The sequence below is a fragment of the Acanthopagrus latus genome, chromosome 10, assembly GCF_904848185.1.
Source record: "Acanthopagrus latus isolate v.2019 chromosome 10, fAcaLat1.1, whole genome shotgun sequence".
Lineage (NCBI taxonomy): Eukaryota > Metazoa > Chordata > Actinopteri > Spariformes > Sparidae > Acanthopagrus > Acanthopagrus latus.
The window spans coordinates 4,507,226-4,530,266 of NC_051048.1; the positions used below are offsets into that span (position 1 = coordinate 4,507,226).

The 23,041-nt window shown below is 43.4% G+C and overlaps 1 protein-coding gene across 5 annotated transcripts in view; it reads right to left on the reverse strand.

Annotated features, from left to right (window-relative positions):
* col4a5 (collagen, type IV, alpha 5 (Alport syndrome)) overlaps window positions 1–23,041 on the reverse strand; it is a 42,852-nt gene that overhangs the window by 14,458 nt on the left and 5,353 nt on the right. For all 5 annotated transcript variants that reach the window (XM_037111034.1, XM_037111035.1, XM_037111036.1 and 2 more), the window contains 23 exons: window positions 7,988–8,044; window positions 7,559–7,648; window positions 7,388–7,432; window positions 6,995–7,039; window positions 6,830–6,892; window positions 6,485–6,538; window positions 6,359–6,385; window positions 5,802–5,882; window positions 5,342–5,404; window positions 5,195–5,230; window positions 5,003–5,044; window positions 4,809–4,901; window positions 4,269–4,322; window positions 4,100–4,156; window positions 3,129–3,173; window positions 2,959–3,012; window positions 2,822–2,863; window positions 2,140–2,233; window positions 1,474–1,761; window positions 1,132–1,221; window positions 732–802; window positions 317–508; window positions 71–239 (listed from right to left, as the gene is read on the reverse strand). In XM_037111034.1, the coding sequence (XP_036966929.1) occupies window positions 71–239; window positions 317–508; window positions 732–802; window positions 1,132–1,221; window positions 1,474–1,761; window positions 2,140–2,233; window positions 2,822–2,863; window positions 2,959–3,012; window positions 3,129–3,173; window positions 4,100–4,156; window positions 4,269–4,322; window positions 4,809–4,901; window positions 5,003–5,044; window positions 5,195–5,230; window positions 5,342–5,404; window positions 5,802–5,882; window positions 6,359–6,385; window positions 6,485–6,538; window positions 6,830–6,892; window positions 6,995–7,039; window positions 7,388–7,432; window positions 7,559–7,648; window positions 7,988–8,044 (1,852 nt within the window). The remainder of the gene's footprint in view (window positions 1–70; window positions 240–316; window positions 509–731; window positions 803–1,131; window positions 1,222–1,473; window positions 1,762–2,139; window positions 2,234–2,821; window positions 2,864–2,958; window positions 3,013–3,128; window positions 3,174–4,099; window positions 4,157–4,268; window positions 4,323–4,808; window positions 4,902–5,002; window positions 5,045–5,194; window positions 5,231–5,341; window positions 5,405–5,801; window positions 5,883–6,358; window positions 6,386–6,484; window positions 6,539–6,829; window positions 6,893–6,994; window positions 7,040–7,387; window positions 7,433–7,558; window positions 7,649–7,987; window positions 8,045–23,041) is intronic.

The window sequence follows — 23,041 nt, forward strand, 5'->3', positions numbered from 1 at the left end:
TAGTTGTGGGAACAGCTCAAGTGTCTGCAGTCCATGATGACGTTGAACAATCCTTAAATATTCTTCTTACCGGGTGCTCCAGGACCTCCTGGTCTTCCTGATACACCCTGGATACCCTTCTCTCCTGAGGGCCCCTGAGGTCCAAAGCCAGGTGGTCCTGGTGGACCCCTGTCTCCCGGAATACCTGGGGAACCTGGATCACCGGGGAGCCCTCGTTCTCCTTTCACTTGCAAAGAGCCCTGTTGTACACGTATTAGTCATGAAATGGATCATGGATCAATCTCCATGATGGAGGGATTAAGTGAAAGCCACCTACAGGAGCTCCTTTGGGTCCAGGACTTCCAGGCAGTCCGTCACGACCGGGTCGACCATCCAGGCCGGGCAGACCAGGTGGTCCAGGGAAGCCGGTGTCGCCCTTCTCTCCCCGTACGCCACTCACTGAGATGGCATCACCTGGGTCTCCCTTCTCTCCGGGGTATCCTGGAGAACCTTGTGGACCAGGAGCACCCTAGATCAAGCAAAACAAAAAAAAAGAGGATAAGGTTGTTCAGTCAAATTCTTTCTCATGGCCAGACACGTATGGTCCCAGTGGACATCAGCAATTCAATCAAAGCTCGTAATATGTTCATTCATTCAATTTAAAGACAAAATTCCCAGATTACAATTTCAATGTTATGAATATAAATCTTAAAATGAATTGAGCTGTTTGGGGAAAATTAAGAAGTACTCACAGAAGGTCCAACACCACCAGGTATTCCTGGAAATCCTCTGTCTCCTTTGACACCCTGGGGGCCAGGATTTCCTAATTGAGGCGAGGGGAGGAATAACACATGCAGTATTAATAATGCAATAATCTCCTGTGTAATATAGATTTACATTGCCAAAATCAATAACAATTAGGCAGCAAGGTAGAACCTTAGCTAAAATAATGAGCTCCTCATGAATAAATCTGAAGGTCTGGCAAACATTTGCCATCCAAATGATCTGAGTTAGCATTGGCATAACATGAGCTAGCATGAGTTCACCTTTCATTTAGTCCACATGGAGGGTTTCCTGAACGTCATTACATAAAGTATTTGAAATTACTTTTTCTGGTGAGACTCTACTGAGTTGAAGGTTGAGTGGTGTTACCTGGGAATCCAGGTGGTCCTGGAGGTCCCTGGGGACCTGGAAGGGCACTGGTTTCACCATAGCAGTTCACACAAGTGTCTCCCTTTTCACCTGAAACAGCAACAGATCACCGCACCGAGGTCAGTGTCTGAACTGACCAGTGCATTTCACCTGCAGCGTCTCTACTTACATGTAATCAACTTAATCATCTTTTGGTATTATCGCACAAAATTTCAACTCCAAAACACGATTTCTTCCTGAAAATTTTCATAGCTTTGCTGTACATTTAGTCATCATATACACATACAATAGCTAACAGTCTGCTCTCTGATTGATTTCTGGATGAAAACCATCATCTCTCACCTTTCTGGCCTGTCTCTCCAGGGTAACCTCTCTCTCCCTGCACACCGGGACGCCCGGGTTCTCCAGGGATGCAGTTTTGTCCTGCTGTGGAAAAGCCTGGCGGTCCAGGGAGACCTGGTGAACCCTGAGGACCAGGAGCCCCTTGACGTCCTGGGGGACCAGGCAGAGATACCCCTGGAACGCCAGCTTCACCCTTCTGACCTCTCTCTCCTGGGAAGCCTGGTTGTCCAGGCTGACCACCACCACCAATAGCTGGAATTCCTGGTGCTCCTGGAGGGCCTGTTAAACCTGAAAAAGACGGGACAATAGAGTTAAATATGTTATTATTTGCCACCTGTTGAATTCACACTCCAAAAAAGTAACCACTAACTGCTGCCAACTTAAACTCCTGTTAGCAACTTAGCTCAGTTAGCTATGTAGCATTGAGCTGACTGGGCCTACCCAGAAATAGCAATATCATAGATTCAAGATTCAATTGAACCTCTGAGGGGAGTGCCACATAATCACTCACAATCTAACAAGCTAATATTAACACGCTGACTCTAGCTTGAAATTATACAATCGTTAAGCCAAGGTATCTGGTGTTCTTTATCTAGCAACTCCATGTCAAACAAAAAGGATTAATCAAGTGTTTTGTGTCTGCATGACACTGCGGTGTTTATTCACCTTGTGGCCCTCTCTCTCCTTTGGATCCAGGAGTTCCGGGGTACCCAGAATCGCCTTTAGGGCCGGGCTGAGTTCCTGTCTGTGAGCCAATCACCTGGTGGGACGATGACAAATAAATTCAGAAGAAATCCATCACACTCAGTTTTAATCACTTTGATATACGGCGTGGGTGAACAAAATTAAATCAAGGTGAGGGAGGGAAGTGTCACCACCCAGTGGTCAGAAGAATGTACTGCACCAAACACGCATTCTTTTCTTTATGTAATTTCCCCATTTTATGGCTCAATTATAGAAATTCAGCTCATTATGAGACACCAGATGAGATGATAGAAGTGGTCTAAAGGCTTCAAGTATCTCTTAATAACTTTTTTTGTCTGAAGAAATAATGTAAAAGAGAAGGGAGAAATGTCCCCACACAGCGGCCAGATGAATGTAGTGCTCTCAATCTGTGCTTGTAGACTACAGAGGGTTTTTCAAAAGTACTTGGAGGATACATGCTGAATATCCTTTTAACAGATTCCTCTGCATGAATACGAAATAAAGAAAATCTAGGACATAATCGAGTTGTTTTAAAAAATTAAATAAAAAACAACAGGACAATTTAGCAAATTATCATCTGATGAAGTCTGTGAGATTCCTGCTGGTCGAAAGTCTCTAAATTAAAAGAAGGTAGAATACACACCGCTCCTGGTGGGCCTGGATATCCAGGTTCACCTTTGAATCCCTGAAAAGAGATGGACAGGAGAAGGTTATCGAAACAACTCATAGCTGCACAGTTCATTCTATATCTATTTATTTAAAAAGTTCAAGAAAGCTTACTCTCTCTCCATCCCTGCCTGGAGGACCTGGAAGGCCTGACTCTCCTTTGACTCCCTGATAGTGAACAAGTAAAAAAAATCCAGGAAGTTAGACATGTGATTGACAGAATTACTAAAAGAACGATGTATAATTTTCCAATGATTGTCTAGTCTGTCGTTTGAAGAACTCACAGGGAATCCTGGAGAACCAGGGTCTCCATCTTTGCCTGGTTTGCCCTGTAGATAAAAGAAAATGTTGATCAGGACGTGAAGAGGACCAACTCACTTGGAAGGAAGGACCCATTTAAGTTAAGACCTTACAAGTGAGGCTGGAGTCGGACAATTTAACAAATCCTAACTTTGCCATAAAACATAATGTTAAGACTTGTTTTTAGTTATTGTTCCGGTCTTGGTATGCTTAAAAAGACCTAGGAAAACATTTCATATGAACACGTCTGTGGCAACTGAGAAGTCTTTCGTGTTTCTGTGTGAATATGATGTGATCAGTTATACAAATTGGGATAAAGGCACAACATTTTTCACTGTAAAGGCCCCTGTATGCTTCAAAATCTCTGTCGGTATATGTCTATGGCCAGTGCTTAAATAATAGCTTCCTCCTGGCTGCACAACAAAGCCTTTACCAAGAATTCAGTATCTTTACCTCACAAGTGAAGGTATATTTGGAAAGTGAGGACCATTCAGCCGATCCTCACTTGTCAAAAAGTTGTTCAAATGTCAAAACTTGGTATTAAGGTTACTCTTAAGGCCTTGGTATACCTGAAAAATTGAACAACTATGTCTATGGCCATGTTAGAAGCCTGCATCCCACAGTTTTCCCAAAGAATTCAGTGTCTTTTGTATGTCAAATTGGGATATTAGCACAAGGTTTCGAACAGTCTATGTTTGAAGGAATTCCGGCCAAACTGTTGCATGAAGCGGGAACGATCCTTGTGGCTGCATTCCTCTTGCTTTCAGATTTCTTTGAAAAAGATACTTAAACTATTGGACGCAAACCCTCCCCCCAATCCCAATGTTGGATTGGGGTTCCAGTTGCTCTTAGATGAGTACTTTGAAGCATACAGAGTCTTTCAGAAATTAAGATCAAAGCTGTGGGGAAAAGTTTAGGGTAAGACATACGTCACCATGAGTATAAAACTACTTACGCGTTTGCCTGCTTCTCCTGGTTCTCCCTTGTCTCCTTTCTGTCCTCCTGAAGGACCCTATTAAGCCAAACCAAACACTCATCAACAATGTGGATGTACAGAATCTCACTAGCAAACTTTCTACAGTGTGGGGCACTTCGCCTACAGGCTTTGACGATCAGATACTTACAGGAGGTCCTGGATAGCCTGGATCGCCTCTTGGTCCTGGAACTCCTGGGTCGCCCTGCAGAGAAAACACACAAAAGAGAAAGCATAAGAGTTCGTAGCTTCGACCAAATAATTTGATTGATTGAAGACATCCGACTACAGAGAGGGAATCAATTAAAAACTAAAAGCTGTTTAACCTTTCTATCCATTTACAGCCATCACGTATCATCCAGTACTCACCGGGATAAACATGTAAAACACAAAATAAATGCTTGAGGAGATGCTAAGTTACTGCACGGAGCCACACTGTTGCAGAGCAGATCTGCTGCCATCTGGTGGTTGAAGTGAAAATTGCAGCATCCAGCAGATAAATGTCTTGACATGATGACAGCTTCTTAACTTTGCTTTTGTGGTTGTTGTCAGCGGTCAGATTAGATCCAGACCAGCTGTGCTGCTGCATCTTTACTGTAAAACTACTTGAATACAGAGTCATAAAAGCTGCATGCATCAGATGAAATATCGGTGCCACTCTAAGCTCTCTGTTCTCTGTTGGTGGTGTTACCTTGTCTCCTCTCTGGATCTCCGTCTCAGGTGGCCTCTTCTGTTCTCCCACTTGTCCGGGAGGACCAGGAGGTCCTGGCAGACCGGGATCACCCTGTTTTCACACACAGATTCACACCGGATTAGATTAAGGGTTTCAAATAAATCGAGCAAAGGGTGATGACAACAAATGTTTCACTGGTAAACAGTAAATACCTTCTCTCCTTTGGGTCCTTGGAAGTTCAGTCCCATGTTTCCCTGGAGGAGAGAGCAGAGAAATATCAAACGACCAACCAAATGCTCTCTGTTTCAGAAAAATTAATGAGGATTCACATGGAGCAAAAGTGTCATCATCTTGTCGGATCAAAAAATCCGTCTCTCTTCAGACTCGTCAATGTTTGAACTCACCTTTGGTCCGGGAGGACCGGGAGGACCTGGACGACCCTGAAGAACAACACCGGAAAACAGTTACCATGAAGTTTAACAGTTCCATTTTCAACATGAAATTCAAAATTTCAACAGCGGTATGATGTTTGGTAGCGGCTTGTTCTGTACCTCGTAGCCTCTGGGTCCTGGAGGGCCGAGTGGCCCCTGTAAACCGGCGGGTCCGGGTGTGCCCTGTGACATGAACACACAGATAAACGTTTAAACTTTCAAGAGTTGCTTTGCTTAGTAAATAAACTCTGAAAGCTGATTTTGTGGATTTTTTTTGGCATCTGATCGATTTTTAGAGACTAATGCACAACAAAAACAAGCAAACGCCACCCAAAGGTATCTAAATAAGACAGGAAAATAAGATTGGTGGTGAAAATAATAACATATGTCAGTTTGGTGCAGCTATTTATAGTGTGAAATATTCAAACCCACTCCACGTTTTAATGGCTTCATCTTTCCAGCAATTAAAAATATTACAGATTTATGCGCTTTAACTTGAGGATGGATGCTAGACGTTAAAATAAAAGTGGACTGGACCGAACATGTTTGGATTTTAAAGAAGTTGAAGGCTCAAACTCACAGGAACTCCTGGAAGTCCGGGCAGCCCCACTGCTCCTTTCTCTCCGAAGCGGTTGGTGGAGATCACATCGCCCGGGTCGCCCTGCGGGGGAGAAAACAAATGTTTTCTTAGAGGTCTGTTTTGTCCCAACTTATTGGACAACACCACCATCTTGTGGCAAAAGGAGTGTTTGTCTTATTCTTACGCACATATACAATGACTTTACATGTTCCTCCTTAGGATTATGTTACGATATAGTACAAAAAAATAAGAGCCAAACAATGAGCAGGAAATCTATCTAACATGTGGCCGCATGGTGGTTTTAAAGTAATGTAAAAGAAGAGGAAAAACAACCAAAAGACAGAGAAAAAAAATCAGCTTTTTTCACTTTTATTATAACAAATACTTCGAATTTGTATTATTATTATTTTTCTTACATTACGTGATAGTATAGTCGATATACTGCCACGTTTCCCTTTAAAATCTGCACTATTTGCCATCTATCATTGAATTTTACTACATTTATATCTAATATTAATCAAAGTTGTTTGAAAAAGATGAGATGATGATGTGCTCACCTTTGGTCCTGGAAGACCAGGTGGACCCTAGAAAGGAGGAAAAAGAGACGAAGAAGACGTTAATGGGGAGCATTAATTAATGTGTCAAACTGTCTGATAACGTATAGGCTTCCTCTTCAAACTCACCGGCCGTCCCTGCTGTCCGGGGATTCCTCCTCCTCCTGGGAGACCCCTCTCACCCTAGAAAAGAAGAAGAAGAAGAAACACATTTAACTCGAGAGTTTGACAAGAAATAAATTAGTGTGATAGTCCCACAAATTTGGTTAAATCAAATAAATTCTGACCAAATGTTAAGGTATTCATAATTTTATGATCACTGCAAAGTATTATCCTTTAAAAATACATCAAAAGCATCTTAACTCTGTCATTTATGAGCTTGAACCTGTTCAGAATGAATCAAATGTATCTAAAGTTTCTCATTTGGAACTGTTTTTTAAGGAAATTGTCCGAACGCTTGGTAACAACAGTTACCTTTGTGCCGTTGCATCCTGGCACTCCTCTCGGCCCCGGAGGTCCGTCCTGCCCGGGCAGACCCTGTGAGACAGGAAATAAAAAAAGGAAGTTACATCACACATGCAACCTGGGTGTTTTTGCCTTAGAAGTAGTTGGATTTGTTTCATAACAGGAAACACTCACTGGAAGTCCTGGCGTTCCTGGGAAGCCTGGCAGTCCAGACGGCCCCTGTCAGGAGGAGAACAATAAAAAAAATCAGAAGAACAACCACAGAAGACTTCTTTTTCTTCTTCTTCATCATCATGCACTGAGTCTGTTTGAGGTGAGGTGAAATGTGGACACCTGCTGGTCAGGATGGGGAACTACAACCTGAAACCTTTCAGACAATTCACCCCAAAATGAAGCAAACTTAATCAAACTTTTTCAACTAAACCTGGAGTGAGGAGACGGACCAATGAACTAATTAAAACCTTATTAAAGAGGGTTTTTTTCAGTACAAGAGAAAATCTAACATGAAGTCTGACACTGCTGTTTGTGAGGGAATTAAAATAAAATAAATTAAAGTGATGCACTTACTCTTATTCCTTTCGGACCACCCGGTCCCATAGGTCCATCGCTACCCTGAGAAGAAGAACAGACATAAACCGGGTTAGATTACTGGTTGAGCAGTTCTTTACACCTACAACGACCGACCCTCGTCCAAACTAGACACCCTGTAATTAAACAGTTAAACTCGATTCCACCCACCTTCTCTCCTCTGGGTCCAATGGGCCCTTCAGGTCCGGGGAATCCTGGGACTCCTGGAGGTCCGGTGAGACCTGGAAAACCCCGCTCACCCTGTACACAAAGACACGGACACACAACTTAGTATTTTACTTATAATACATCATTTTCTCCTGCAGCTTATTCCAATATTTCCCTGAACATACTCACTTATATCGGCCTATTGTTGATATATAGCACTATCAGCTGATTAATCAATATCTGAACCTAAAAACCTAAAGTATCCATCGGGCTTCTTATATCACCGATATTAACCGATGTATCAGTCAGGCTGTAGCATGAACTGATAATAAATGAAAAGATAGCGAAACCTTGATGATATAATAAAAAAAGTGTCCTCACATCTCTGCAAAACTACATCATGACGCGATTTAAACCGCGATTTGTACCCACCTTGGTTCCTTTTGTGTTTGGACACTCACATTTGGATCCCGAACATCCGTGGCAAGACTGTTGGAAGACAAGAACAAAAAGAGAAAGAGATGAGGACTACAATTTTGGCAGTAAAATATTTGGTTTGGGTCAGAAAAAGTCAAAAATATCTGATTCCGGCTTCGTAAATGTGGATATTTTCCTCCTCTGTGACAGTAAACTCAATAATCTTGGGGTTGTGGACACGGACAGACATTTTCTGACATTTTATAGCCCAAACAAGTTAATCCATTGATCAAGAAGCTAAATCAACAGATTGGTGGACAATGAAAACAATCTTTAGAGTCTTGTAGTCAGAGTTGACAACGAAAACACAGACTTACAGACAAAAAGACCTTAACTATTCATATATTTGGACAAAAAACTAAACTGTAGTAGACATAATCATCTGCGTATGTGTGATTTCTCTCGCATTTGTGAATTTTTTTCCATAGGTTGCATTTCTTTCTGCCAACACAGGCAGAACATGTTTTGGTACATGTTAAACGCCAACATCGCCACCAGAGGGCACTGCATGATCAAGCTATGGCATCACCACACTTCTTCTTCCCACAGAGAAGGAGAGACGTCAGGTCTGTGGATTCCCCCTCCTGCAGGTTTTGTTTGATGACGGGGTGACGGGTGCAAGGTCGGACCCAAAATAAAGCACTTTTATCTAAAGTAAAACATCTGTCGATCCTTCGGTTCTCTCAGCAGGAGCGAGAAAGTTGTTGCCGAGCGAAGAGGGGTTAAAGGAAAAGCCGAGAAGGATGGGAGGGAGGGAGGGAGGGATGGCGGGAGGGAGGTGGACATGGGAGTGGGAGTGCCAAGCTGTTGATTAACTTTTCCCATGCTTGTTGACACAGCGGATGCCAGACGGGCATCGATTGCACGCATGCCAGGCAGCCAGGTTGTGAGAAAGACGGAGAGGCAGAGAGTGCACGAGAGGCCGAGGACAGACAAGTCAGCATTCTTCTGTGTCTGCACAGACCTCTTTGTGGGTCCGTGTTTGTGTTGATGGCGTTCACGGCGTTACCGCTTTATTGGACGGTGCAGACAGACAGAAGAGCTGCGACTCAATCTGCTTCTTTTCATGGCGAGCCTGTCAAGTGTTTGGTCAACAAAATATTGAAAAGTCCCTCTTATATTTCACGGGGAGACGTCTTTGAATCGACAGTCGTGTATGTCTCTGCAGACCCACAGACGTGTTGCAACGTTACGTTTCTTCAGGGTTTAATTTGATATCTTATGTTCTGGTTAAGGGGTTGGGTACATGGCTGGAGATGTCCTGAGGTCTTTGCCGCTATAAACACGACTGGAAATTGTCCTTGCTTGTCCTGCTTGCAAATGTTGGAACCCAGTTCTGAACGGGGGTCACTTGCTTGCTCGCATCCACCTCCAGACAAACGTTAATTTTATAAACATTTAGAGATTCACAGACTAGAAGGCTGCCAAGCCAGTGACCATAGTTTGAGACTGTGTTTCACGTTTGTGGTGTCAGAAACCGGATATCTTCTGGCAGGAAGTCGGACGATATCTTCAGCCGTGTGTCTGGAGACCAAAGCAGGTACTTTAAACACGATTTTACCAAGTTTACCAAGCTTACCAAGTACCACTGGGTATTTTTGAGGAGGTCTCGGGACAAATCCAGCCATGTATGTTGAGTCAAATCCAAATCTTCTCCTCACCCTTACCTAAGTGTGTCTTGTGCCTAAACCTAACCAGAGCATAAGCGCAGCAAAAAAAAGATTTTGACAGGAAGTTGGATTATCTCCAGCTGCATTTTAATAGCGAGCAAAACAAGCATTTTTAAACCAAAGCATGATTTTTTCCTCATCCTAACCAAATGTTTTTCTGTACCTGAACCTAACCAGACACTGGATATAGTTTACGGAGACCATGGGACAATTTCTGGCCAATCTGTGGCAACAAAAAGCTGTTGGGAAATCTCTGGCTGTTTGTAGAGAGCAAAACCAGTATTTTTAGCCAAAACATGATCTTTTCCTCAACTGTTCTGGTGCCTAAATATAACCAGAGCAGGATCACAGTGATGCAAGTTCCAACGTGAAGATGTTAATTGTTTCAACATATCCAAGATTGTGCAGAATCTGGGCGGGTTGTTGACCACTGAAGGCCAATAAAACACAGAGAAAGCAGCAAACCCTCACAGATATTGTGGATTAATCCTCTACTAAAGCATCAAAGCTCCATTAGTCACAAGGGGGAGAGGTGAGAGGGACTTAACGAGTTGTAAACCGGGACTCTGAGTCTCGCGTCGCGGTCTCGGCCCAGTGATTCCCACAGTGAGCTCATTGGAGGGAAGTCGTTTGTTTTGGGAAAACACACCGACTCCCAAAACAGAGTTACCTCACAGGGACGGATTAACACTGCCGGTGACGACGGAGGAAAAGTACCAGCACAGCAACACAGCGAGACCTTCAGATATCAGAGCAGGAGCTGTGTGATTACTGCAAAACACGAGTTATATGAAGCCTCTTTATGTATTACAAATACTTGATTCAGTACAAATCTACAAATGAAGAATGTGAGTTGTTCTCTTGTCGAGTTTCCTGCTGTTGATCACATTTGGGGACTTTTGACATTATTTTCTGACTTTTTATATATCTAATTATTGACCTAACTTCATAATCAACAATGGAAAATAGTCAGTTGCAGCTTTAATCCACTTTTACACAATTTTGAAGCTATTTCTTATCATTTTAGTGTAAAACACATCTTACTATACGTGTTTAAGCTAAAAAAAAAAAAGGAAACATTCCCTGATTCCAGCTTCTGAAATGTGAATATCCTCTGGTTTCTTTCCTCCTCAATGAATGTGAACCGACTATTTTGTGAGTTGGGGACAAAATGGGACATTTGAGGACGTCATGTTCACAATTTTACAGATCGAAACCCTCAAACGCTTCATCGAAAGATCAGTTTCAAACCCAGTTTCACATTTTCTGACACGAAATTCTCTGTCGCCACACAGATCTGCCATCTGACAGACGACTACAAGCTGCGGTGACATCCACACGTGACGGCTTAGCATCCTCCTGCACAGAGGCTCAAAAGCAAGGCACTGGTAGTCACAGTCAGGGTTGAGGGTTTGACTCTTATTGAGAACATAACGCATCAAAAGCCAAAAAGCAAAAGTCACACGTCGGCATCGAACACAAAAAAAGGCGAGTTAGCGGCCCGCATGTACACGCCTCAATACACCTGGCACATGGGTAGTCAAGTGTGTGTGTGTGTGTGTGTGTGTGTGTGTGTGTGTGTGTGTGTTTTTACAAGCCCTGAATCTCCAGATTAGTCTCTGGTCTGCTTCAGCTCAATGCAGTCTGTCTCTCCCACGCCCGGGCCTGCAGCTCACACTCTCTCTTTCTCTTCATCCATCTGTTTTCCCCTCATCCTCCACACTCATCCCTCTATCTCCATCTCTCTCTCCATCTGTCTCTCTTCAACATGTGTTCATCCCCACCCCCACCAAAAAAAAGGAAAAGCGAGACAGAGATCAGTTGCTCCCATAAAGCCCTAAAACATTTGGTAGATGCTCCAGTGAAACCGCTCAGAATCATTCACATCCTCAAACTAATCAAAAATACACACTTACGTTCACTTATAGCTCAGGAAGAAATACTTAATGAGTTGTCCATCAATAAGAAAGACAAGGAATATCTCACAGATGTCATATTTGGCTGATTTTTTTATATTTTGGCGAGTTAAATGCATGAAAGTGTTCAAGAAATAACACGTCACGCTGCTTTAAAACGTCTATTTAAACTATTCTCTGAGCAAAACTCTCATCTTCTACCAGAAATGTCCAAAAAACTGCAGATTATGGAATGTTGAATAATAAATAAATGATCAAAATGATGCATGATTAAACAAATCTCTTAAATTGGACACAGCAGCGAGTAGCGTCGACGCTCTTATGACTCTAAAAATGATTAATCTTGAACATAAAAGTCTGATATTTATTGGTAATAATAATATTTTAGCATCACAAGTGTTTGGTGTGTTTAATAAAACAGAAATGGTGCAAATTCTTCTTCAGTTGTCATTTAAAATGTACATAAACCTGTTATTGTACCATATTGTGATGATATGTTCTGCTGAAGTTCTATTTTATGCATTACATTCTATATTTTGAAGTCCTGACCTCGGCTTGGGAACAAACACTATCCTAATAAATGCTAATTTCCTAAATGATGCTGATTTCCTGCCTTTAAATGTTCAAATATTGAGCATTTACACGTTTTTATTCCACCGTGAGGGTGATTTAAGACAACACAGTAAAACGACCGGCTAAATTGTGGTATAATCTATATTATTAAATCATTAATCTATTATATCAACAGTAGAAAGTATGAATAAATCTATTATCAAGGCCCAAGCTGGTAGTTTGTTGCCTGTTTGGATTATTTGGAGCAATATTTCATAACTCTTTAGACCCAAAACACATAAACAAGTTAGTATTTACTGCAAATTTGTAAAATAATAGACCAAATCGAGCTTAATTTAACTGAGCATGCTTTAAAAACCTTCCTAAATACAAATACAGCCCCCCTCTCTCTCTCTCTCTCTCTCTCTCTGTCTCTCCATGCTCGCTCGCCCCCTCGCTCTACCCTCCTGGTTACCCCCGCAGCACTGACGGGGCATGTAATCCACTTAGAAAGGTCAGTGAGCTGCAGATATTTGCTCCACACTCTCTCCCTCTCTCTCTCTCCGCCGTCTGTCTCTCTCTCTTTCCCCCTCTCAATCTCTCTTCACCTCCGTCCCACATACTTTCCATCACGCCAGCCGGGCCTGCTGCTGGAGGTCCGCACAGGACAGGTAGTCAGTGATGACTGCACAGGTAGAGCTCTGACACTTGGGTGTGAATATTCAGTGGTTGAATATATGAGGTCAAGAAGAGGCAGGAAATGACTTAAAAGTATCTTAAACGTATCGATATGTGCTTCAGAATCAAGAAAAAGGTGCAATTATCCATTCAAATGTGATTTGGCACCACTAGCTAACCAAACTTGACTGTTAGCTTGTGGGTTGAAGTAAGCTAGCAAAGCATTATGCTCTTAGCTCAGGTGTGTACAATCATCATATTTGGAAACAAAACAGAAGCTAGCTAAGCCAAACTTGACCACTAGCAAGAGGGTCGCAGTTAGTTAGCTAAAGCAGTATCATATTAAACTAGGAGGGTGTGGGTTCAAATGTTAGCTGGAAAATTACAATTGTTTATCAGCTTCACAGTGGCTTTCAAGAGCGGCCATTTTGCACCAACATTCAGGAATGTCTACACTTATCAAGCTAGCTAATCGAACTTGACCGTTAGCTGGGGGGGTTGTAGCTAGCTGGCAAAACATGGCAGGCTAGAAGGCGTGTGTTCAGATGTCAGCTGGAAAAAACACTTCAACAATATCTTCATGGTGAGTTTAAAAAGCGGCCATTTTGCACCAACATTAAGAAATGTCTACACTCATGTTTGGAAATAAGAAACTAGCTAACCAATCTTGACCATTAGCTTGTGCTTTGTAGCCAGCTAGCAAAGTAGTAGATCTATCAAAGATGGCTAGGAGTCGTGTTATAGCTGGAAAATCACTTTAATAGTTTCTTCCTTCATGACATAGTTTGTTTTGGGAAATAAACCAGAAGCTAGCTAACCAAAATGTCCCTCCTGTCATTTTCTGTAGGTGTCTTCAGTGATGACTCCAGCTTAGCAACATGGGAACGGCAGATGCTTTGATGCTAAAGGCTACCTCCAGCTATAAGTAGCTACAACTGCAGACCTGAACAGACGTAGGTAGGTAATATTGGTGTAACAAAATAGTAAATCAAGCTAAAAGGAGCTAGGTGTGGAGATGTGAGCCAGGTGAGGGTGGGCGAGGTGAGGAAGGGGAGGAGGACGAGGGGCGGGGGGAGCGGAAGGCATGCACCCGGGGATTAGACTGGCGAGACTGGAATTCCCCCCCGCTCATCAAAGACTGATGATTAGACGCCTATACACACCACCCTGCTCTCGATAACACACACACACACACAAGGACACACACGTGCATTCAAGCTGCATAGAAACACACACATTCATACAGTTAGATAGACAAATAAACTCATTAACCGTACACACAGCTGCAAAGACAAAGAAATCTAAGAGGCTAATTTGTTCTTTTGAACATCTTTAATGCACACACACACACACACCTTCATTAGCATTAGCATTAAGGTTAGCAACACGCAAGCCAGTGACCACTGTTCAGGATGAGGTTCAAACACCTCAGAGGCTGAAACAAGGAGCGGATCTTCCTAACACGACCATGAACTCGGCGTACAGTGACCTGCTTCTGGTCAAGCAGCGCCCTCTAGTGGACAGAGTTATTATTACGGCAGCAAAGGAGGACGTCAGACAGAGTAGCGTCAAGAGCGGTTACATCACAAGCATTCGTAACTGGAGTAACAAGTCATTCAAAGTCATTGTTATTTCATGTCTCAGCATCTGTGTGTGTGTGTGTGTGTTCGACTTGTGTTGTTTAAAGTGTTGTTTCTGTCGAGCGTCACTCGTCGTCTCATCAATCGCTTTCATCGCCGCTGGACTTCGACAGCTCTCGAGGCGCCACTGACGCCCACCGAGAACATCGACCAAACCAAATATTTTCCCCTCTCGGACTGAAGAACTGGACCACGTGTGTTTCGACGGACCGGCTCTTCTGGAGGGAGGAAGACCCCCCCCCACCGACTCTCACACACACACACACACACGCCATCGTGCCGCAGCGCCAGTCCAGGAATGCCATTGATATTCCCGGGAATTCTCTTTTCTTCCCGACGCAGTCTTCCCTCTTCTCCTTTCATTCGCTCTAATGAATGTTGACCCCCCGCGACCTCCCACTGAGGGATACCTGCAGGGAGGGCCACTCTGAGGCAGCTGAGACCACCATCCCTGCAGGAAACCCCCATCCAGACCTGCAGCTCGTGTAGCAACAAGAAGAAAATGCAACAAACCGTCTTTTATTCAGGTTTTACGTTTAATCTTGTTCGTTTTAAAGTCACTTTGTGGCTCGATGTGGTCAAAATCGGCCTGCTCTGAATCCCGAGCGACTCAGATTTTATGTTTTTCAAGCAGCGCAAATGCCAAAATATTGAATTTTCAGCCACGAGTGAACACATGAAGGTGGAGGTGGATTTGGCCCTTGCTGGACAATCGATGCTGCTCCAATTTAAGTTTATCAAACTAACTGAATTTCTCTCTCACAGATGTTTTTTTTTTTTTTACAGGGAGTGTCCGGCGTTCCCAGAACTTGACCTTCCAGAAGGGATTCCATCCTGTAAACAAGTCTCAAGACTGAGTGGACTGAGGTAAACACACACACACACACACACACACACACACACACACACACACACACACACACACACAGGTCACTGCTTATCTTATCTCCTCCTGGTGGTTTTCACACCGCAGGAGTGTGTTTGCTCGTCCGGTGTTTGGACGAGATTAAATGTGTGTCTGAATATCTCAGGATTTGAGCTTTTAATCTCAGAATTCCGACTTTTTTACTCTGACTTGAATTCTGAGAAAGAAAAACATCTTATAAAGTTTGAATACAAAAAGTTGATGCCTCTTTATCAGGAAGGAAACACGTGATAAACATCTATTAAAGTTATGAGAAATTAACGCTGTGTTCTCAGTCTGAAATCATCAGAGTGCTTTATGTTTTTTGTTGCCATATCGTTCAAAATGTCGGTGCCTTCCGCTTCACTTCTCTTTGCTTTAACAAAAATGCTAAACTAAGTTGAATTTTATGCTCAAATCCACTCATAATAATTCTCAGTATCAGTGAAATCTGCGCTGAAAATGCAAAGAGATGCATCGCTGACATACCAGCATCGTCCTCACCACATGAGAACCCCCCCGCCCCGCAGATCTATGACAAGCCAGCCTCGCCCAGCCCGGCTCAGCCCGGCCCAGGTCTGGCCCGGCCCCGCCTCTGTCACAGGTTCACACATGCCCGCCTGCTCTCTCTCTCTCTCTCTCTCTCTCTGCAGCGCCGCACATACATCACCACTTGGCACGCGGCGCTGTAGCTACGGGCAACGAGAAATTAGAGAGGGGAGCGGCAGCTCGCCAGGTGAATACCTGGATCCTTAGCCTGAGGACAGACTGAGGGGAGGCAGGTAGGAGGGAGGCTGCAGGACACAGACACAAGTGGCAGAGGGGAAATACCAACTCTACTTTCTAAATATGCTTTAAATAAGATCATTTGGTCTACGCGATGCATTCAGGGTCAGAGACTGTGACCACAACAAGCAAACACAACTCTGTGCGGTCCAAAGTGTTGTTCTCTCTCTGGACTCCAAGTGTGAAAGTCACTGTGGTGAGACCGGCCCGCTTTCAGACAACCCAGAACCGCTTCGTGCTTCCAGTCCAGCAGTCGTGATGAACTAATTAATCTGCGTCTGAAAGGAGTCGCTGTGAGCCCGGGTTCGGATCAAAGCGTCGCCGTCTGGGCTGAGAAAAAACAAATCAGGAGAAAACGACCGTTCCTGTTTACCTCCTGAGCGTCTCGATGTTTGGACATCTGTGTAAACCTCCGAGCAGATGGCAAAACTTCTCCCCGTGCTTCCATAAACCGAGCAGAGGTGCATCGCTGCTGACTAACTTTAATATTTACCCAGGATCCTCTGCTGTAGACAAAACAAGACGGAGCAGGATGTCCTGATACGTGTCAGAGAGAGAGAGGGAACATGTGAGCCATCAGATCAAATCTGAGGGAGTCTGAACGCTGCACATGAAATCACGTTAAATGTGCTTCTTCACGTGATTTCTCAATTTACACATGTAGAAGGAAAACAAAGCAAATAAAATCATGTGAAATTTGTTTCTCCACATGCAGCAAGAACGGAAGTTTCCATGGCAGAAATTCACATTTTCACTTGTTAATCACAGATTCTCACAGTGTGATTGACTCCATCAGCTGATTTCGTCGTCTTATTTGCAGGAGTTTCACTACTGTTCGACCCACAGTGGGTCCAGAAGCTGCTGGATGGTGTTTTTAGTCGACACCATGTCTTCGTGGACTTGGTTTTTGTGCACAGTCAAGTCGCAACAGGAAACTTTCGTCACAGAATTGGAAGCAGACGCATCTTACGTTGTTTGAGAACGAGCCCGCTGGCGAGAGACGAGCTCCTGACTCTTCAGCCTCTGCATTTATCATCGCCGACGCTGCTTTGACATCATTTATGATATAGTTTTATTGCCGTGCTGTGGTGAACATTCTTCACTATGAGCCAAACACCTTCATGATGATGTTAAAACATACCTGCAGTTCCACGTCTCCGCCACATGAGGGCGGCAGGAAACATGCAGGTGAGGAGATGAGAGGCTCCTCAGCCACAGTGAACGCCTCAACACTGAACATTACACAGACATTTATCAATAAAGAAGCCAATAAATCAATTAGAAATAACATTTTTTTTAAAGAAATGAACACAGGGAAGTAATAACCAATCATATTCTGGACACTTTCGACTGTTTCTGCTCAGTAACTGACGTCTCGCTCAGCTTCGGTTTGGTTTTATAAACAAACATTTACATTTGATTTGCTGACTGTGTTTTTTCCTGGCTGCACTCAGAACAAGCTCTCTCTTGCTTCTCCCGTGTCCTGGACGTCTGATCTGATCTGGAGGAGAGGCAGGTCGCGGCAGGTTGCTGCCCTGCCTACATTTCTCTTTAACATCCTCCTCGCATAGAAAAAACGGCTTTCTAATGAGGACAGACACACAAACTGAGCTGCTGCAGATTAGCTTCTCTAGCCCTCTTCATCTTTACTTCATCCTGATCTTTCCCTTTTTTAGAAAGAAGAACAAGTCTCTTATTTTGAAGGGGCAGTATGCAACTGTATCTACTAAAGTCAGCATGCTAACCAGCTAGCCCGCTACAGTCCAAAACCGCTAGCTACACGGCTAACTGAGCTATAAGCCTCACAATTAGCAGCAGTTAGCAGGTATTCTAGTGGTGCGCTGCCTCTGTTTGTTTCGATATACATATTTGACCTTTGAGCTTTGTGGCACTGCACCTTTAAGATAATTTAATCTTTTTTTAGAGGCTATTTTGCAACAAATAAAGTTGCATTAAATTCTTTATTTCTTGTGTAACGCCACATTTTTGAAAGCCAATCAGAAGGTCAATTAGTTCAGTTGTTCCTCAGTGACTAAGGAATCAAAAGTGCAGATATTAAAGCTAAAATGAAGTCAAATAAATACTCAAGTAAAGTACAGATGTACTAAAGTACATGCTCTCTACTCCTTCTCCTTCTTCTTCCTCTTCTCTCTTTCTGTGCTGTGACAGATGTTCTGATATTTCCCGTTTATCCAACCGGTGGGGGTCTGTTTGTGTAGAGGCAACCAGGAATGCTGCACATTCAGTGTTGACACACACACACACACACACGTGCACCTACACACACACACACACACACACAAAACACACATATCTGAGGATGTCATCTGAAAAATATTCAAAATCGAGGTACAAGCCAGAAAAAAAAGCCAATAAAGGAAGTTCAACAGACGACAGAGCGAAATTAAATTAAAAGCTCAAGTTTTATCACACTTTTACCACAAAGTGACGCAAACAAGCGTCAAATTAAATGAAAATCTATGCCGATAACCGCTTAAGCTGTTCTGGAAACCTTATTAAAGACACTTTTTGTAGATTTTACTCCTAATTCATCACCAATCTGTGCATCTGCATCAATAAACAGAAAGAAAACAAGTCACAAAGTCTCTCTGAATGAAAGAAAACACCAACAACGTATGTCAAAAATGCCTGAAAAACCCTGATCCAGGTAAAAGCAGGAAGATCTAAATAAAAGACGGAACAACAACTGATTAATAAACATGAATTGACTCCTGCGACTTCGCCTCCCGCCTCCCTGTGTGTCGCTCAACAATGTGAAAAATGTCGCTACAGAAACATGCAGCTCTGAGCGTTATCCTCCGACTGCATGCTAACGGCTTAGCTGCATACCAGGCGGCACACTGACCTGGGATTAACTACAGCCAGGCTCCACCTGAGCAACACACACACACACACACACACACACACACACACACACTGAAACACAGCAGCATACGGCTTAGTGTAAAGTCCAAACAGTATTTGTGACTTCTGTATGTACAGTACAAGTTATTAGAGTTTGACCCGAGTCTGATCTGATGACAATGAGGGAGGAGAAGTGAGCCGAAGAAAAACTCAAGGAGACACAGATTTTAAAAGAAAATGAGAAAACGAAGGTGGCTCCAACAGCATTAGAGGGAAGAATAACTGCTGCTCACTAGACTCTTTGCTGTAGCGACCAGTTAGCTTCCTTTGCTTCGTTAGCCGTGGAGCCACAGAATCACCAGGCAACTCTTCAGCTCCTATGAGCGTTTTAGCATCTTTCAGCTCTTGTTTTGGTTTCAAATTAAGTTAGCCACTAGCTGGGAAACAAATTGGAGCATTTAGCAACTAAAGAGCTGGATATCTTTATTTTTGGGGGGCTGGAGGAGACCAAAAACAGAGCAAAAAGTTGAGACATTTTAGCATGTGTGTTCATCTAATGGCAACAAGGCATGAGACTTAATGAAAGGTGATTTTGCTTTGACAAGCCGCTGCTGCCGCCAAGTCATAGACAAATCAGTCAACACAGAGTGAGTTAGTCATACGGTTTCTTATTTTGTCCAACCAACAGCCCCAAAACATAGAAATTCTTCATTTACGGTCATAAATGACAAAAAAGTGGCAAATCCTCATATTTAAGAAGCCGGAACCATCAAACGTTTGACATTTTTGCTTGAAAACTGGTGAAATGTGACAATTTTTTAATGCTAAGGTCATAAAATGCGAACGTTTCGCAATAAAGCTATTTACTTTCTGTCCACTGGAAAGCTAATGGGCTTTTATTCTGAAACATAAAAGAGGAAGAGTGAAGTTCAAGTCGTGAAACCAAACATTTTTCATCCTCCCTCTTGCGCTGCCTCGCTTCTCTTCTCTCTCTCGGCCTCCATCTTTCAAACAAACCCTTCTATCTGTTCATCTCACATGAGCCACCACAATCCCATGTTTATCTGAGAGATGGCAAGGAACGATAACACACACACACACACACACACACACACACACAGCTTAGTGTGCATAACTTGTCGTCTGCGGGCGACGGAGTGACGTCATCGTAGCTGCTTCTCAGGTGCAGAAAACTGTTTTGACTGCAACACACACAAAAAGCCTCGATTGCAGCTGAATCGACCTTTTCGGGTAGCGTGGGAGGGCGTCTGGTTCTCTCTTCTTCTCTGTTTTTCTCCCCGTTCCCCTCACTTCTTCTAATGTTCTCTCCTCCACCTGTTTCTTTCATCACACCAGCGAGGGGAGGAAACAGTGTTTCCCTCGAAAGCCTCGCGGGACAGATGGAATGAGCTAGTGTGTCTGTGTGTGTGTGTGTGTCTCGACAGTTTCTTTACATATATTTCAGTGTGTAGAGTTACTACATTACTTTTTATACACTCGTCCAGACACTGTACAGAAACCTTCCCCAGAAACAATTGAGTTATGTTTACATTTGTTCCGACAGGAGCCTCGTGTGGCTCTGAGAGTTATGATCTCTACATCTGCTGGCAGATGGAAGCAGCTCTGCAGCGCAGCTAACAGCAGCTTCAGAGTCAGTATTTCGCTCTTTAGCTGCTTAAAAGCTCCAGTATGTTCACAAGCTAGCTGCTAACTGGTTGAATGAACAGATGGACACTAGAATTCAACGTAGCAGGCAGTGACTTCAAGCAAAAATGGCCAAACATTTGCTTTTTAGACGTGACGATGTGCTGCTTTTCTACAATAGAAGTCACTTGAAGACTTAACATTTGAACCTGACTCGACTCTGGTGCTTTTAATGGAAGCTGAATTCATGTTTGCGAGCTGGAAAGTACCAAATATCCTTTGTGTTGCATTCAAAGCATTGTCTCGTGAATAAGAAACTCCTTCCTTTAGAGCACGATGGTAACTTTCACGATCAAACCCCATCCAACATCATTTCCAAGCTCCGTTACCCATGCTAACGTTTTGGCGTTTTATAGTCTAAAGCACATGTGTCAAACTGATTCAGTAAAGGGCCGCTGTGGCTGCAGGTTTTCATTCCAACCAAGCAAGAACACATCTGATTTGGATCAGCCAACCAATCAGCCAACCAAGTAAGAACACACCTGATTTGGATCAGGTGTGTTCTTGCTTGGTTGGAATGAAAACCTGCAGCCACAGCGGCCCTTTACTGGATCAGTTTGACACCACTGGTCTAAAGGATCGATCGTTTTAGCGTGAATAGTTGCAAATTAACTGTTTGTTAGCTGCAGCCCGGCACACTTAAAAGTTTCAGATGCATAAATGACTCTTGACGCTAGCGTGCTAACCTTTCCTTGAGGCAGTTTGTGCAAGAAAAATTCAGATGCAGAGAGAAAAGATACGATATGTAAGAGTACAACACACACTGTGCACTGAGCCGATAGTTTAAAGAGGTTGGAGGGAAGGTAGACATCTGTAGATCAAGGTTGCCCGCTGATCTCAGACAGATTAAAAACTCCTCTCCCTCTCTTTTCCTCTGCAGAAAGAAAGAATGCAAAACAATAAATGCTGCTGTTCAGAGGAGAAACAAGTAACGCTGTTCATGCTTCATCTTCTGGATTCATATCTCCCCAAAAAAACTCTTCATAAGTCGGGTTTGCTTTTTGCCCCTTTCACAGGTTTATCTTTGTTATGACGAGAAAGAGGACGCATGATGAAGAGGAAAAGGAGTGATGTTCTTTCAGAAAAAAGGGGGTCAGGAAAACACAAGAAGAAAGGGTGGAGGGAGGTGAAGAGGACGGCGTGTCTTGTGACTGCTCTGTGTAGGTGGACTTGTCAGGTAGCCCGTTGGATCGCAGCCACGCAGAAAACGGCACAAGAGGAAATTCAGATAAAAGCTCCTCAAAGGAAACATTCGGTCACAAGTCGAGGCTTGAGTATCTCACACAGAAGTGATTCTTCGCGGTTGGAAACATCTTCATCAATGAAATAACTCTTCTACTCGCACAGCCTCAATCTTCCGGTTCGGATCGTCTGACAAAACACGACACAAATCAACGCTAACTAATGTTAGAAGATGAAACTCGAGGCGACTGACTTCTCCGTCAGCACATGCAAACAATATAAAAGTTGGCTGAAACAGAAGAAAAAGCACGAAAACACATTCTGAGAAAATTCCAGAATCGCCACCGCAAAACTGATCCCAGCACCACAAGACATTCAGCCCCACATAAATCTCTCTATGCCGGTTTTAAGCCGAGAAAAACACTCTAAGCGTGAAGAGATCTGAAGCTCTCATGGAACAAGAAGATGAAACAGATTCAGACTGAGATACAGACGCTCATATGGCTGCAGCAGCTTGCTTACAGCTCAGGATATCACACGTTTAAAATGTGCCAGAAGTAATCAAATTTACTATCGATGGTCGTGAGAGCAGGTGTCACTTTTTCACTTTTTTTCGAATGGTTTGGATCACATACAGCTGTGTCCTCGACCACGTACAGAGGCTATGTCCACGTCTAAGTACAGAATATGTCCTCATGCATGTACAGAGGCTGTCCTCGCCCATGAACAGAGACTGAAACATTGCCCATGTACAGAGGAAGCTGTGTCTTCGCCAAAATAAACACACAGGCTGCTGCGTCCTCACCCGTGTACAGAGGATGATCCCTGGTGCTCAGAGCTCCCACTCCTGACTGCTAGCTACATGGCTAACTAAGCTAACTAGCTTACCGTTAGCAGGATTTAAAGGGTCAGCTAAATGTGCCATACATTCCCAGGGTCCAACAAAGGCTCTTTAACTTTAATCTGTAACCTAAATGAGGCCAAATCCACAAAGAGCCCCGCTTTAATCTGGATCGTCTCACTTCTCTTCAAAGGACGTTCCTCTCAGACCTTTAAGTCGCCGTTGTTGAACCCTCCAGATCTGAGATTCCAGACTTTCGTAACTCGGACGA